The sequence below is a fragment of the Neovison vison genome, chromosome 2, assembly GCF_020171115.1.
Source record: "Neovison vison isolate M4711 chromosome 2, ASM_NN_V1, whole genome shotgun sequence".
Taxonomy (NCBI): Eukaryota; Metazoa; Chordata; class Mammalia; order Carnivora; family Mustelidae; genus Neogale; species Neogale vison.
Genome location: NC_058092.1, coordinates 94,363,152 through 94,379,611, shown reverse-complemented (window position 1 = coordinate 94,379,611; position 16,460 = coordinate 94,363,152). Strand labels below are relative to the sequence as shown.

The 16,460-nt window shown below is 57.7% G+C and overlaps 1 protein-coding gene across 2 annotated transcripts; it reads right to left on the bottom strand.

The window, feature by feature from the left end:
- Positions 1-392: 392 nt before the first annotated feature.
- On the bottom strand, positions 393-12,063 carry AMPD2 (adenosine monophosphate deaminase 2). Of its 2 annotated transcripts, none has more exons than XM_044238860.1 (18): positions 11,592-12,063; positions 6,518-6,648; positions 6,168-6,298; positions 5,707-5,775; positions 5,495-5,606; positions 5,056-5,242; positions 4,687-4,828; positions 4,487-4,576; positions 4,139-4,268; positions 3,841-4,035; positions 3,623-3,754; positions 3,321-3,484; positions 2,942-3,068; positions 2,685-2,848; positions 2,345-2,465; positions 1,881-2,054; positions 1,566-1,676; positions 393-1,435 (listed from the first exon to the last, which is right to left on the bottom strand). In XM_044238860.1, exons 1-18 carry the CDS (start codon positions 11,983-11,985, stop codon positions 1,226-1,228), a joined length of 2,784 nt encoding a protein of 927 aa, XP_044094795.1. In that variant the 5' UTR covers positions 11,986-12,063; the 3' UTR covers positions 393-1,225. The 2 variants fall into 2 exon arrangements, with proteins under 2 accessions (XP_044094795.1, XP_044094794.1); XM_044238859.1 differs by lacking the exon at positions 11,592-12,063 and adding an exon at positions 10,581-10,728.
- Between the last annotated feature and the right edge of the window lie 4,397 nt (positions 12,064-16,460).

Below are 16,460 nucleotides of genomic sequence, written 5' to 3'. Positions count from 1 at the left end.
GTCCCAAGTTTGAGAACCACTGGCCTCAAGTCTGCCTGTGAGTGCGGATTCCCACATTGACCCCGCGGTCCCGAGAGGCTGGAAGTAAGGAAGTAGGAGACGGAGGGGATACCAGTCCTCCAACTGGTATGACAGGAATGTGCCCAGACCTGGAACCAAGTGCCCACTTCAGAGGGGGCAGGCTGGACGAAGGCCTGGGGCAGCAGCTGTGTCCCCGTTAGGCCTCGCCTGCCACCCAGCTTCCTTAGTCCATTTCCATGGGCACACACACACACCAGTCAAGCACAGTCACTCCCCTTGGGACCTGCCGTCTCTGGATCCGTGATGCTCCTGGATCCTCCCTCCGCCACCATGCCCAGGGCTCTCCCTCTCTGAACAGAGATCCCACCTGCCTCATTACTTAAATAATCTTTATTTCTCATGCACTAGGAAAGATGGGATTGTATGAAACACTGCATTTCACAGCAAAGGCCTCGGTCCAAAACACAATGCAGAGGGCCAGGTGGATTCAGATCTGGTCAAAAACTCTGGGGACTGTCATGGGACTCCCACCCCCAGGGCTGGTGACAGATGCAGGACCCTCCAGCTGTAGTGGCCCCAGACACAACACAGGGCAGCTGCCCCCTCCCACAGAGGCACAGGAAGCTGACACCAGAGGAGCATGTGGACCAGAGAAAGGACAGAAGAGACTGCTAGGCAGTGACATGGGGGAGGTGGTGGTCCAGTGCCTCTGAGGCCCGAGTCAGGCTGCCAGGGGTGTGACTGAGATCTCCGCCCAGCCGTGCTCGCTAGAGCTGCCTGAGCGCCACAGATGCCCTGGCAGATCTGCTCGGGCCCCACCCGCCTGGCTCTTCAGCCACACACATGAGACAACATCTGCCCAGGTGGGACCCCAAAGGCTGGAGGGGCCAGCCCCCCTCAACCATCCCACGCCCCTGTGGACACCGAGACACCCACAGGACAGCCAGGCTTCAGAAGTTCCTGGGACAGGGCCACGGGCAGGGCAGCCAGCAAACCTGGGCCATCAAGTCCCATCTGAGTCAAAACAAGGGCAAAGCAGACTCTGTGCCCCACCTTCCCGGAGGTGGCACGGGGAACACACAGGTTGGAGACATGCAGGACAGAACAAAAAAGAATAGACACATGCAGACAACAACGGCGAGGAGAGAGGAGAAGAGAAAACATGGTTGAGGTGCTGAGAGGCAGGGGACATGGCAGGCTGGGCTCACTGAGGCCCTGGGCTTGTCGTGACCCCGCTCTCCTCGGGGATGGTCTCCAGCATCTCACTCTGGACTGCCTGTGTGATGAGCGCCAACTCCTGGCACAGAGTCTCATAGCGGTAGCCCACTCGGATGTCCGGCACGTTGGTGCGGCGGATATCATTGCCCTCAGGGCCCTCCTTGGTATAGTTGGGTCCCAGCCAGTGGCTCTTCACCTGCAGTGGGCAGGGCTGTCAGGCAGGGCCACAGCCCCGAACCACCCCAGGGCCAGCCCCCCGGGGACCTTCCCAAGCACACAAGGGAGGAAAGGGCCAGCACCAGGCTCCAGGTCAGGGGGGGTAGTACCTTGTGGGAGAAGCCGCTCATGAGCACGCTGTTCCGGGCCAGCTCACACATGTCGCAGGAACTGAGCTTCCACACCTGGGTGGCGATGCTGTACTCCTCCATCAGTGGCTCCTGCGCAGGCCAGGTGCCCTCAGGAGGGTGCATGCCGGCCTGCCACCCAGTCCCCGCCCACCTGTCCTTGCACCACCCCCTTCTGGGCGGGATCCGCCAAAACCACAAGATGTGCCACACTCCACCAGCAGGGGGCAGCACCAGCCCCAAGACCCAGGGACCCGCGTGCCCTTAGCATCCAACGACCACCTCCCAGGCTCTGACCTTGGTGAAGTGGAACTGCAGGGGATCATCGGTGGACAGAGAGACCATGAGACCACGGGACAGGTACTCGGGTAGCGGGTTCCGGTGGTAGCTGAGGAAAAGACTGTTGTTGCTGAGCGGCGACATGGCGATGCCAATCTGGGCCAGGTAATACAGGTACTGCAGCACTGGGGCCTGGGCAGGCAATAGTGGGGGAAGGTCCGTCAGGCGGCCTCAGGTGGGCAGGACACTGGTTCTGGAGGGTACAGACTGCAGGAGGAGGGGGTGGGGAGCCTGGGCTGGGCCTGACGTGTAGAGGGTCATTTACAGCCAAGATCTGAACAAGGCCCACGGTTTAGAGGCTGGGGTGTGCAGGGGGCCAAACTGGGGGTTTGGTGAGGAGGAAGATCAGTTGCTCAAGACACTTGAAGGGTTGAAAGGAAGGTGAGTGACCGGGAGGGGAGGCTGGGGGTGCAGACCCTGACCTTGCGCAGAAGCAGCCCGTGAGAAATGTTCTCGGCCAGCATGAAGGCCGACACCAGGTGGTGGATGGGCCCGGCTTCCCCACAGTGTGGCCTCAGCACAAACGTGTGAAAGCCCCTCTGCCTGGGGGTTAGAGAAAGCGTGTTAGTGCCCAAGCCCAGGTTCCCAGGCCCCGACCCGGTGACCCTGTGGACCTGGGACAAAGGACCAGGGGCAGATTCTTGGCTGTGAGGGCTGAGCCCGGAAAGAACTTGCTGGGTCCAGGAGTGGGGGCATGGGTGGGTCAGGGCTCCGGTGGCCCCAGGGCAGGGGGAGCAGACGCCGCGCTGGCAGGACGGGCACCTGCGCAGGTGGTTCAGCGTGGCCATGTTGGCAAAGGTGTAGTACAGGTAGTAGGCGTAGGGTGGGTTGTCCTCCTCCACCCACGCTTCGGGGAGAGGGCTCTCCAGGTTGAAGACGTGATTCTCGGGCTTAGACTCATCATCCACGCTGTCAAAGCCATCCACCTGGCACGGGAGCTGGGGGTCAGGCCCAGAACTGCAGCTCCCCCAACCGAGGCAGGCCCCCTTCCTCTCCCCTGCCCCGTGTGGCCCCCTCACGTGCTCCAAGAACAGGTGCAGCTCCGGGTGGCTGGCAGGGTGCACGGTGGCCTCGAAGAGCGGCAGGAAGATGTTCTCCAGCATCTCCTGGAAGTTGGCCAGCTGGCCCTTAGTACGGTACACGTCACTGCAGGCAAGACGGACGCACGCAGGATGTGTGGGTCAGTCAGTATGGGAGCCTGGCCTGCACTCACAGAAGCACTTCCGCACAACACCAGGTGGGCCAGGCTGGGCGGCCCACAAGCGGAACCAGGGGGCTCCCTTTCTACTCTGATGTGGCTTGGCAGGGAGGCCCTGCCATCCCAGGCAGGCAGGAGGCAGGTGCCATCCCCTTGAACTCTGCCTCCACACTCTCCCTCCCGCCCCAAGGGACACTCACAAGAGGCGAGGCACTTGCACAAGCCAGCGCACGTTGGGAGAGTGGACTCGGTGCTTCACAGCCCAGCATGCCAGCTTGTCCCACTCATCCCTCGAACGCCCATAGATGGAGAGCCGCAGCTCTGCATTCTGGTATTTGCTCTCCTCCAGATCTGACATCACCTCCTGAAAGTCATGCAGGGGATAAGGAAAAACTGCCCCGCTTATCCACTCATGACACCGGGCTCCTGTGTAGTCAGGTGAAGGGCTGCCCAAGTCTCATGCTGCCCCTGCCCACGGGCCTGGGCGGTCCCTCCTCCTCACCTTGATAATGTGGGCAAAGTACTTTCCAGAAACCCTGTTGTCGGTCTTGATGAAGATCTCTCGGAGGACAGACTCCCCAATGGGGTTGTATTTGGCATTGAACTTGTCAAATCGATGGAAGGTGTTCCTGTCCTGGGGTAGAGGGGCAGGCCCAGGTCACCCGTGCCCCCTGGCCACACTCTGACCCAGCCCCTCAGCCCTGGGCCACCAGGACGGACCGCGTGCATGTCCAGCGTATCCACACTCAGGTCATACGCAGTGAGATTCATGCTCTCAAAGACCTCCCGCAGCGTCTGCTCTCGGCCCTGCTCCACGTGCACGATCTCCTCCAGGTGTCGCTTCATCGCACGCTTGATGAAACGCAGCAGGTGCTTCTGGTTCATGCAGGACGAGGCATGGATGTGTGTGTCCACCTGGGGTGCAACGGTGGGGGCATGGCCACTGGGTTCCCTGGAGTCCAGTCTACCAAGGGAGGCCGGGTGGGGGTGCAGGACCAGGCCTGGGGGGAGGCCCCACCTTGCGGATGTTGTAGAAATCCCGGTGTGGCACCTTCTTCTGGGCGGCCAGCTCCTTCATCTCATTGAGCAGCACATGCATCTGGAACTTGGAGCTCAGGTATTGGAGCCGGCGATAGCAGAAGGACTTTCTGGGGAGGGACAGAACGCGGCTGAGGCTCTGGGCCACATACGGCAGGGGAGAGGGTGGGAAGAGCACTGAGGCTGCGCACGGGGCAATGGATGGGGAGAAAGTCTGGGTTGGTAACTGTGAAAGGGTGTGAGGGGACAGCAGGTGTGTGCGGCAGGGCTGGGGCGGTACGGTCCAGGCTAGAAGGAAGCGGAGAGTCTGGGCCTGGCAGGAACTCACATGGGGCCGTTGATGATCAGAGCCATAAGCACATTGACGTCTGCCACAAATTCCTGCAGGTCAGGGTATGGCAGCTCCACCTCCAGGCAGCTGGCAGGTGCGGGGAGCTCAGGTGAGGGAGCAAGTTGTGCCCTGTGGGCCCTACCCAGCCAGTGCAGCCCCCACACAGCTCCCCCCCAGCACTCCCCACACCCGCTTACTGCTCATCGGGTTCCCTGCGGGTGTAGACATGCACCACGCCCTGCACCATGCGCAGACCCAAGCCCAGGTCCCCAGGCATGGTGCTTGGCTCACAGTACTCGTAGGGGTGCTGCTCCAGCGCGGGGGGGTGCACCGGGGCATCTGCGGGGCAGGGAGGGCAGAGTTAGGGCTCTTCCGGGCCATCAGCTGCCCTGCCCAGAGGCCCCATAGAGCGGAAGAGCTCCTGCCCCTGCCTCCACCCACCGGGAGCCAAGAGGCTGGCATGAGCCTGGTGGGAGGGCAGGGAGTGAGAAGCAGGCGGGGTGGAGTTTCCCAGGGAGTTGGGGACATAGGGGTGCTTGGAGCAGGGCAGGGAGGGGGGCTCCCACCAGCGGATACAGGGGTGTCGGGGCCCTGCTCGTAGGTCCGTGTCTCCAGAGGCTTCTCAGCCAGCTGCTGCAGGTACCGGCGGGTGGTGGGGCAGAAACTCTGCAGCGAGAGGGCCATGTACTTCTCCCGGATGAAGAGCGCCCGCACCACGCTCTTGGCTGCGTCCAGCAGGTCTGTGAATGGCACCTAGAGACAAGGACCCCGGGGTCACTCTCCCTGCTCTCAGACCCAGACCAGGCTCACCCTTGCCTCCTCCCCAAAGCCTTGACCCTGGAAAGAGTGCATCCGCTAGCTCCCAGCCACAGACCGCTCGCCCCTCCTGCTTTTGGGAAGAGAAATGCCCTCTCTGAGCCACACCCAGCTCCGAGGCTGGGGCAGCCCACTGGGACACATGGGGATGACAGGGGTAGAGAGACCCAAGGCCCTGCCCACACTGACCCCACACTTCTCCTCGCCGGAGATGGTGACCCGCTGAAATTCCCGCTCTAGCACCACCTCTCGCTCTCGCAGGCCCCGGTCACCTTGCCCCTCACCCTGCTCCTTGTAGAGCCTAAAAGGGGTGAGCACAAAGGAGGGGGGCTAGAGCCCGCAGCAGGAGAGGCCCCAGCCCCACATCCCCACATCCCTCCGCGCCCCTCCACCCTCCTCACTGGAAGTCTGAAGTACTATCTGTCTTCAGGAAATCTTGCTTGGCCCGAAGAAGGATGTCTGGCTCCAGCCTAAAAGGGAGAGGCACAAGAGGTCAGGTCAATGACAAGGGATGCCCTGGTTCTCAGGTCCCTGCCCTGTGCCGGCTGCTGTGCACGTGTTGTTCCTCAAGGCCCCCACGTTATAGACGAGAAAGCACACCCCAAAGCTGAGTGACATGTTCTAGGCCACACAGGTGGGTACCACACAGAACCAGGACCCAGGAGCTGTACTCCAAAGCCTGTGCTTCAGACCACTGCTCTATGCTCCCTCCCTGGTGGGTCCCTGAGGGAGGACGGAGTGGGAAAGGGACAGAGACAAGGCTCTGAAGGTGTCCCAGTGGAGACAGAGGGACACTGGGCAGACTGCCCTGTGCCCCCTCCATGCCATGGCTGCCTGCCGGACTGTAGGGCTGGGGCCTTACTTGACATCCTGGCTGATCTGCCTCTCCAGGCGCTGCCTCCGCTCCTCCAGTTGCTCAATGGGGCTCTCCTCCGGAAACTCGTATGGGGCGCTGCGGAGCTCGCTCTCAGCCAGGGAGCGGCTGAACAGCTCCTGGTGGGAGGGAAGGCAGGGTCAGTATGCCAGGCCCTCCCTTGCAGCATCTAGGGCTGGGGTGAGCACAACAGGAGCTGGAGGTACCTGGGGGAGGCTAGGGGTCAGGGCACAGCCAAGCGTGGAGTAAGGGGATGGCTGAGATGGAGGGGGGTGGGGAGCAGAAACAGGACATGGGGACAGCAGTGGAGGGACATAGGGTGCGGTGCCAGGTGATACCTCGGCGATCTCCTTGCATTTGCCATCCATGGACGTGCGCAGGTCAAGTGGGAAGTGCTTGAGGCAGGGGGCAGGGCCTGGCAGGGATCGGGCCGACTGCAGCGGAGGGGCCCCCAGCCCACCCCGAGCCTCTGTGGAGACATCGATGCCAGGGTCAAAGGGTGGAGGGCAGGGCCTGGGTGCACCAGAAGCCCACGGCCCCCATGCACCCCAGGCCTTTCCCAGAGAGAGGCCAGAGCCTGCAAAGTGGGCCTTGCCTCCTCAGAGGCCGAGGAGTGAGCCTGCCTGTGGCTCCCAGAGGACCTCACCTTCACCTTCTGGCACAGGGCCCCTCACCCATTCCAGGCTCAGGCGTGGGGGTTCCTGAGGCAGCCTCTAGAGCTAGAGGATTCACTCATTCCGCGAGTAAGAATCCGAATTCTGCACTATGAAGTGCTGCCTCAGTGAGCAGGCGACCTCCTACAAGCAGGCACACACGTACACGTATGCGCATGCATACACATACACACACACACACACACACACACACACACACACACACCACGTGCTCAAGAAGGACCCAGTGGCTGAGCCAGCAGTCCCCAGTCCACAGCTCCCAGGGCAGGCAGGCAGGCCGGCCCTGATCAAACCTGCTTCTGGACCCAGTGACCCTCCTCCCAGAAACCCAGGGCCCGTGCCTGACATCCCAGACCTACAGAGCATAGGCAACATACAGCTGCCACTCAGCTCTGACCTGGGCACCAGAACCCAAGGGAAGAGGACAGGAAGAGGAGGGCCTGGATGGCAGCAGGAACCCTACCTCCTCCCCAGGGGCGTGCCCTCTCCCCCAGGACCCTGGGGCTGCCAAGATGCAGCCTGGCCCCAGCTGGCCCCTCCCACTGCTGGCTGCCCCTCCAAAGGGAGCTGCCACAAACAGTCTGCGCCACTCAGAGGCCCCAGGATCTGGGCCGGAGGCCCCAGGGAGGGCCCGGGGAAGGGAGGATCAGAAGCCAGGGCCTCTCCACATGGAAGGCTGAACTCCTCAGCTGTACCACCAGGACACAGGCACTAAAGGCCCTGAAGCTGCTAGTCTGGGGGCTGCCTGAGCTCCCAGGCAACTCAGACCTTCCCTGGGCTACCAGCCCACCCTCCCTACCCCCGCAAAGCTCTCCACACCAAACTCGGCTCTCCCAGCCTGCCCGGAAGGGGACTGCCTTCCAGCACCCTCCTTTCCCCATCTTAGGGATGGATTGGAGGTTCTGCCCAGGTAGCGTGTGTTTAAGTCTGTGGGCTCACTTCACGATCCTCCAGAGTTGGGTCCAGAGGCTGGACAAAGGGAAGCAGAGGTGCCTGCCCTAGAACCAGAACCCAGCCCCCGCTCTCCCTGGTGCCAGCCTGGGTCCTACCTACAAAGTTCGGGCAGCTCCAGCCAGCAGCCCTGGGCCCCTCGCCCGCCACCTTGCTGAGTGGAGCAGTAGCCAGTCCCCCAGGACAGCTCAGGGGCCGGCACGGGCTGTACCAAGTGCTGCTGCACGCAGGGGAGACCCTAGGATGACAGAGAGCAGGGGGCTCGGGAGGCCCAGGGGAGCCAGAAATCAAGGGATGGAGCATCAGAGTTGGGAAATAAAAGCAAGCTCAGAAAGGAACAGCTTTAACCTATAAGATAAAAAGGCCCAGTAAAAAGGTCTGGCCTACAGGGGAGCCCCCAGAGGGGTGCAGCAGGATAGGCTGATACAGGGAGGGTCAGGGCTGAGCCTCCCACCCTCTGGAACAGTGAGCAGGTAGGGTCAGGGCGGCCCAGGGGTAGGGGGGAGAAGGGGAGGTCAGCAGCCCTCATCTCTGCACATAACAGCCCCAGGCCAGCCTTGTTTTGCTCACCAATGTCCCCTGTGTCCCTGTCTGTGGGGTCCCCGGGGACAGACAAAGCCTCTTCCAGGGAGAGAAGCTGGCAGGCAGTGAGGGAAGTGACTCAGTACAGGTAGGGACCAGGTACTGAGCTTCTCTGCTGCCCATGGGACCTGATCCATGGCTCCCCAGACCTCCAGTCTCCTTTCGAAGCCTATCATTGGGAACAAACTGTCCAGGAGGAAAAGTGTGGGAGATAAAGGACTAGAATCTGGAGGACTTGAGTCTGACTCAGTTCCCACTTACTAGCCTGTCTCTGCCTCCCGGAGCCTTCAAGTCCTGTCTATAAAGGGGCGATAAGCAGAGCCAGCCCCATCTATACCCACCAACCGCCTTAAGGCTCATAGAGATACAGCTCTGCAAGTGTTGTGTAAAACACCATTATCTGCGATTATGAACTCCTGGGACCCTCCAAAACACCTACCACATAGAGTCCAACCTACCAGGGAGGCCTACTCGGGCCCAGTGTGGGCCAGCACAGCCAAACCGTGAAGGACAGGAAAGAGAACAGAACTTGACAGGAGAAGAGACTGGGGGGAGGTCGGGGGACACTAGCTAGTCCTTGGAAGAGGGCAGAGTAGGAAGAGGAAAGACAGATGGGCACCTGCTCCATACCCAGAGTATAAGACAGAGTCCCAGGTCCTTGCCTGCCCAAGAACCCTGACCTTACACAACTCCTCCCTCCTAGCCCCCAGCAGAAGAGGCCGCCCACAGACCTCCAGGGCAGCTGGAGCTGAACTGAAGGTCCTAATCTCACCCTCCCATCTGAGCAGGGTGGCCCAGGATGTCAACAGAAACACTGGGGTGACGAGGACAGGTCCCGGCGGCCAGAACCCTTCCTCCAGGCTGCAGGTCTCCGCACAGGGTTCACTAGAGGTGAGAGGCTCCATGCTCCCTGAGCCCAGGCCTAGAAGACCCAGCTTCCTGCCTACTGGTCCCTTCCCCAGAGCCTGCGCACTGCACCACACACACACACACACACACACACACACACACACACACGTAGTCCACCAAAAGCCAGAGGGAACTGCTCCCATCAACCAAGATCTTGCCTCCTCATCTACCCTCTGACCAGGAGTCCCTCACTCCCTGCCAGAACTGCCTCAGTCGAGAGGCAGAGACATGGCCAATGCTTCAACCCCTAAGTCTCAGATGTTCCCACTGAGTGACCACCCAAAGGATCTAGCCCCAGCGGACACACTCTCTGGAGGGCCCAGACCTAGGCACGGAAAACACAGACCCTCAGAACAGCCCTGACCCCTGGGCAGGATTTTCAATGGCATAAGAAAATACAGGGGATAGATGGTCAGGCTATAGGTACAGATAGCTGCTGAGGGGAGGCGGGGGAAGACGCTGGCTTGACCTGGTCACCAAAATGGGGGGTGGAGGTGTCCTTCCTTAGCCACAAAGCCTGGGGGCAGCAGACGATAGGTAGATATCCCTCGGCTAGCAGACTCAGGCAGACTCAGGAGATGGACACAGCCACACCACGCTGCCTGCTCCGAATGGTGCAGAAATGCCTCCCAAAGCAGGAGCCAAACCAAAGGGTACAGGAGCACACAAGCAGGCAGTGGCCCCAGCCAGAGCCCCCGAAACAGGCCTGGCCCAAGGACACCCCGTACTTCTGAGGAAGTCCACAGAAAAACCAGGAATGGGCCAACAGCAAATGATGGATATGGTTAAGCCCCCAGCCCCCAGGATGCCCAGTAGCAATGAGTGTGCCTGAATATCAGAGCCCCCTCCCCAGCAAGGGGATTCCAGATCTAGGGTCCTAGAAAGAACTAACCACTAAGCCCAAGCCTGCCCGGTAAAGACACAGCCGCCAGCAGTGTGGCCAGCCCACAAAGCAGCCAGTCCCACACATCTCCCTCTCCATTCACACACGCTCCACATGCACACGGTCTTAGCACATCCGCACGCTGACACGTGTGCAAACACACCTCTTGCTGCACCCACACCTGCGCCCACTCCTTGTTACCGAGGGCAGCACCCCCAACACAGAAGCTGTCACCTTCCACCCCACCTTCCAAGCCAGCTGTCCCTCGGAAGGAGGACAAGGAGGGGCTTAACCCCAGAGGGGGTGCAGGTGCAGCCCCTCCCACACACATACAGGACCAGTGGCCTGGGCTAGCGGTGGTCGGGTAGAGCCCGCGCCCTAGGCTAGGAAGCCCACACTCACCTGGTACTGCAGAGGAGGCCTGCAAGCTGACCCGCTTCTTAAAGGGATATTTGGCCTTGGGATTGCCGGGGCCAGATGGGTTGGATGCCATGGCTCCAGCCGCGGAGATGGCGGGGGGAGTCCGAGCCGCTCCAGCTGGGCCCGGCTCTGCCACATCCAACCCCTTCCTCCGCCCCGCCCCCAGCGGGAGTGACTGATGCAGGAAGCAGAAGCCCCGCAGGCGGAAGAGGCCCTGGCCACGATTTCTGATGTTGTCTAGGCAACCTCGGGGAGGGGGGCCTCCATCCCCGCCTCTTATCCCCTCCCTTCCCTCCTCAGACCCTGGAGTGACGCGACTGCTGCTAGCTGGGCCTGAGGGGCGGAGGTGGAGGGTGGAGGTTAGCAAACAAGATGGGGAAGGGCCAGCCCCCAGCACTCCACTGACCCCTTCAGGAGCCCTTGCCCCTTGCCAGGGCTCTGGGGCACAGGAGTCAAAGTCCGGGGTAGCTGGTCCAGCCAGCATAGGAGAAAAAAATAGTAATAAACAGAAATCCAGCCCGAGCTCCCCCAAACTCAGAACACACTGTCTCAGAGCAAGCGTTCTCCGTGAAAACCCAGCCCCTCTGGGGCACAGTCCCTTTTTCTCTTCTCTATCAGACTCCCAGCCCCAGGGGTAGTCCAGCTCTGGGAGGATGGGGGTAGAACTGAGAATCCCGGCCCAGCAGGGAGGAGCCTGTCTTGGGAAAATTCCACTGACCGGCAGAAGCTACCTTCTAGGACGGCAGGGAGGCCAGGAGGCAGGGGCTTCTGGTGGGGGGGTGGGGGGCGGCGGCTAGGAAAGAGACACTAACAACTTCAGACTTTTCTGTCTTTTCGCACTCAGGCTCTGCTCTCCCAGGCCCGCCCCAGGAGGAGACGGCCACCTTCCCTAGGTCTGCTGGCTGTGCTGAGACCCCCACACGCTTGTCATCCAGGCCATGCACTTCTCCGTCCCAGAGACCCTACCCCCAACAGACGCGCACATACACTCACCTGAGGCCATGCTGCCGGAGCCCGCAGGGGTACCGGGGAGGCTGCCCGCCAGGGTCTGCCCAGCCGGGAAGCGGAGGTCGCAAAGGAGGGGAGGAGGGCTGGGACCCAGATCCTGGCCAAGTCCCTCCGAGGTCCCCTGCCCCCGGCACGGATATGGAAGAAGGAAGGCAGTCTTTAAAAAATGCCCGGAGGCGGGAGGTGGGCCCCGATAGACCTCGGCCGCTGCACGGACCTTTCGCGAAGACCCGGGAGTCCCGACCCCCAGCTCTCTGCTCAAGAGGCGAGCAGGCCACGTGCTTCCCAGAGAGCAGGACCCGGAACTCGTCTGAGGTTCTCTCCACGCTCTCTGGGTGTTCGAGATCGGACTACCGAGGCTGGACTGCGGGGGAGTCATGCAACAGGTGCGACCCCACCAAAGCCTTGTTAGAGCCCAGGAGCTTCTCTGACGCCTGAGGCCCCGCCAGATCCGAGGCCCCGCCAGATCCGAGGCCCCGCCCCCGCCGGGCAGGCCCCGCCCCCGCCGCGTTCCGCTTCCCGGCGCCACGTGGGCAGCCGCCACTCCGCAGTTGGCCCGGCCAGGTCTTGGGCAAGTCATGTGCGTCAGCTTCCTCATCCGTGAAATGGGGTGGTGTAATCGCACTCAAGGGAGTTACTGGGAGCATTGTTAAGCACCTTTTCGTGGTGCCTGCCATAAAGTCGGTGGCTAGTAAAAGATAACTAGTAGTGTCTCAAGATTAAATCACTTTTAGAAGTCCTACCCCGGCATTCTCACTCTAGGTCGTCTGTTTTCCTCTGGCAGGCATAGATAAACAGGGTGTGCCCTACAATTCTGGCTCCCCTTCCCGCATTTACTTCTATATTTACTGGTTAAAAGCTTAGACTCTGAAGACAGAATGCATGGGTTCAATTCCATACTCCTCCACCTACTTTGTGATTGATGTTGGTAAAGTTACTGGTCTCTGCTCTATTTCATCGGAAAATGACTGTGTGAGACCCTGCTTTGTATTGTGGTGGTTAAGATAAATGAGTTAATGTAAGTCAAGTGCTTAGAACAGTGCCTGGCCTGTAGTTACTATTCAGTTATTGTCTTATCCGGCTCTGTCCTTGGCCTTGGTTCCCTGTTGACAACCTCACACGGTAATGATTCTCCTCGCAGCCTATAAAGAAGTGCAGTTTGGGCTGTTTGGGGGGACTGCAGACACTCCACCCAGCTAGCACTCCACTTCCAAGTGACAGAGAATCCTACCTAAAGGGAACTTGAGGGGGGTGTTCCTAAGACCACGGGTATCTTCAGTGTGTTAGCAGCAATTAGTCTTTTTCCTACTTCTCCCCCTTGTGGGAGCCCTTTGTCCCCCACACCCAGCTGTATTAATGCTGTTTGTCCAGCTCCTCCCAGTTCTCACCACCCCCACAGCCAGATTCCTTCCCAAACTCTTGCCTCCTCCACCTCTCCCCAGGCTGAATTCTGGACCCTGAACCCTATTATCCCTGTATATCTGGTTTCACCTCTATTGATCTCTGCCTGCTGCTTCTCACCATGGGCAAGCTCAAAAAACGACCGTGTCCACAGACCTGGGGGTGGGGGAGTTCACCTCACAAAGAAGCAACACAAGAAGGGAAATTCCATGTTTACCCATAAAATTAACAAAGATTAAGGGGGAAAAGTCCTAACGCAGGCAAGGGGGTCGTGAGATGGGACACACACATACTACTGGTGGGCACCACAAGCAATGTAACCTGTCTGAAGGCCATTTGGTAATACATAATCAAACGTCTTTAAAGAGTTCATTATTACTTGACCCCGTAATTCCACTTTCAGAAAATTGTGCTGAAAAGAGCTGTCAGAAAAATATGCACAAATTTGTTCATCACTGCAATGTTTATCACATAGAAAAGCTGGAAACATTAAGGTCCAACAACAGGGAGATGTTTCAGTTTTGTCAGATGCACGCAATGAAATACAACCATTAAAAACTGTTCTTGGAGAACTTCTTAATGAGGCGGATATTTATAATGTAAGGCTTGGTTTAAAAAAATGAACGTAAAAATCTGTACATACAGTATGGCCCTAAATATGTGACATATATGCATAGAAAACAAACCACCAGAAGGTTTACAAGTGGTTATCTGTAGGCAGTAGAATGGGGAATTATATTTATTTCCTTCTTTATACTCATCTGCATTTTAAAAATTGTCTACAATGCATATCCATTACTTTTATAATCAAGGGCATAGAAAACAACAAATCTGTAATAGCCTCCACACCCCACCCCCAACAGACTCTCCTGGGTCTTAACCCCCGAATAAATTGGTCTTGGGATCTTTAGGAATTTTGAAGCCATTATGCCCTCAACAATGAGTAACAAAATAAATCTCAAAATTAAAAATCAAGCAGCAGGTAACCATGTAGAAGGTCATCTATATTCTGACAAAATGCAAATTTTGACATAGTTTTAAGGGGTGGTATCTTGTATTGGGCTAGGTCTCATTAGGATTCCCCCTTGATTCAGACCTACCTACCTAATCAGCCCATAGGTGGCAATCCCTTCCCTCCTCCTCACACAGGCAAACCGGTTCACTAGTCCCTTTGTGCTCCTCCCCAGTCCCACTGCAACACACCCTTCACCTGGTAACCCTCCCCTATTTCCAGGCCTTTTGGTACGCCGTCCCTGCTTGGAAGTGTGCGCTGATTACAGCTAAGCATCGATCTCCCCACCTACACAACACCAGAAAAAATCTCAGCGGGGTTCATGGTCTAGGAAGAACAGTTTGGGAAATGAGGAGTGAGTCATCCCCCTTGGCCTCCAGCTTCTTCATGTTGTCTTTGAGCCTCTGGGATCTTCCCTAGCTCTAAACACAGCTTCCTCCCCTCCTACCCTATTCACCAGATGGTTCCTTTTAAATGGCCCTCCCTGAGCCCTAGGCCCCCACTTAATTCTCTGATGAATGCTTCTCTTAGACTCTGGCCTGCAGCCCAATGTGACCTCAGCTTCCCCCCAGGCCAGACCACTCTCTGCCGACACTGGGCTTGGGAGGGAATGCCTGCAGCCTCACACCTGTCCTTGGCCAGAACAGTGCCTCAAAGCATCCCCTATGCCCAGATCCTTCTCGAACCAAGCTGTTCAGCTCTTATTTCTCAGCTTTCCCAGACAGCCCTGTCACCCCTGACCCCAGTCCCCCAACACTGTTTATAGCACCATGCAGCTGCACCCAGCTGTACTTGTTATTGTCTTCAAATGGTTTTAGCCACGCCCTGCCCTGCCACTCCAGGCCCTCACTGCCTAGCCCCAATGCTGCCCCTACACCATCCTCAACTGGCCCATTTCGTCTTTCCTGAGCACAGTTTGCACCTCAGGCCTCCACGCCTTCTCTCATGCTTTCCTCTCCCCAAAATGCCTTACCCCTTATTTCTGTGTTCTGCTTCTCTAATCAAAGTCTGTTCATTTAGTCACTTCCTCCTTTCTTCCACAGAATTTTTCAGTCTGACAGTTAAATATGTTTATAATTGTCTTGCCTATCAGGGGTGGAGGCTGGGTTTTAAACAGCTCTTAATTCTCCAGCAAAGTGTTCCTTTCATTAAACTGTTTCTCTGTGAATTTACCTCTCTTCTTCCTTTGGACTGGAAGGTCCTGAAGGCAGTTCCTCATTCATGTGCTCCCAAGCCCAGCCAGGACAAGGCTTTACCCACAGTCCCCACCATTGAGGGTAAGACAGATCCTGAGATCTCCCCTTAGCCCAAGAAACAGGACAAAACTTGTTGGGAAATGGTGAGTCCTTTTCCACTCATTTGGTTATCAGGCTGTTAACCAGGACTCCTGAATTGTAGCTGATCCTAGCTTGTTTATTAAGATGATGATCCTCTTTCTGTGCTTCTAAATGCGAACAGCACCTACATGCTTTACCTACTCCACTAGGACACTGAATTCAAATTAATAAAGTAGAACAGCCACAGGAAAGGCACAGGAGCTGACGACGGGAGGTAGGAGGTCACTGGCACCAGGATGGGTCAGCACAATTAGAGGCCAGGCATGGGTCAGGAGCTCCCTTACCAGCTTAGTAGTGGGAATGGGAACCCAGCCAACTAGGAAACAAGTAGAAGCAGCACAGAAGTTTGCAAGGGTGGTAGCTGAAAAAGAAATAGCTCGAACATTTTCCCTATGAGTGAAACAAGTTCATGGTTCTTTTCAAAATGCAATCGCTACATAAGCTTAGCAAGCTTATGCATTTGTCTTTTATGTCCAAGTGTTCTTTTACTGGCTGCTTATATGGGGGTAGTAGAAAGATCCCCTGATGTATCTGTTTATTAAGCTTACATGACCTTGAACAAGTTACTTAACCCTCAAGCCACTGTAAACTGGTGACAGAGTACTTACCTTGAAGTTAGCATTAGAATGAACTGATAGGAGCCACACAACTTCTCTAGCACAGTTCCTGGCAGTCCCCTGCTCCGAACAGAGAAGATTTCCGCACAGCTCTGGCCTGAGTGTAGGTTACCAATATTGTGGGTAAGCTAGGGCAGGGTTAGGGAGGTATAATTACTGAAACTTTATAGCTGAGATTCCAAGACAGTCACAATTTCAAAGACACTCTCCTGTTTTCTCTTAAGTCAAGGAGCATTTGCCAAGTTTTGATTGGGAAAACATGATCACTATGGAAGGCACCTTGGCGGCTACCTACTTCTCCATCAGCCCTGAGTATCTGGGCTGCAGGCCCAGAGCTTCTCATCCAGAAACTCAGATATGCAACTGAAAGGCGGTGGAAGGAGGAAGATGCTCGTGCTCAGCAGGGGCTCGGGGAACCTAGTAGGTAGGAGCCCCAGGTGCTACCTCCCACTTTTTCCAGCCCAGTGGACAGGCCACTGCAGCACAT

What these genes read in the sequence shown, in the direction of transcription:
- AMPD2 (XM_044238860.1), bottom strand. Translation starts at nt 11,985, where the DNA reads ATGACTCCCCCGCAGTCCAGCCTCGGTAGTCCGATCTCGAACACCCAG. An exon ending in ATACGCTGGACATGCACGCG is followed by an intron (nt 3,755 to 3,840) that starts GTCCGTCCTGGT and finishes CCTCTACCCCAG; the next exon opens with GACAGGAACACCTTCCATCG. An exon ending in TGCAGTTCCACTTCACCAAG is followed by an intron (nt 1,677 to 1,880) that starts GTCAGAGCCTGG and finishes TGGCCTGCGCAG; the next exon opens with GAGCCACTGATGGAGGAGTA.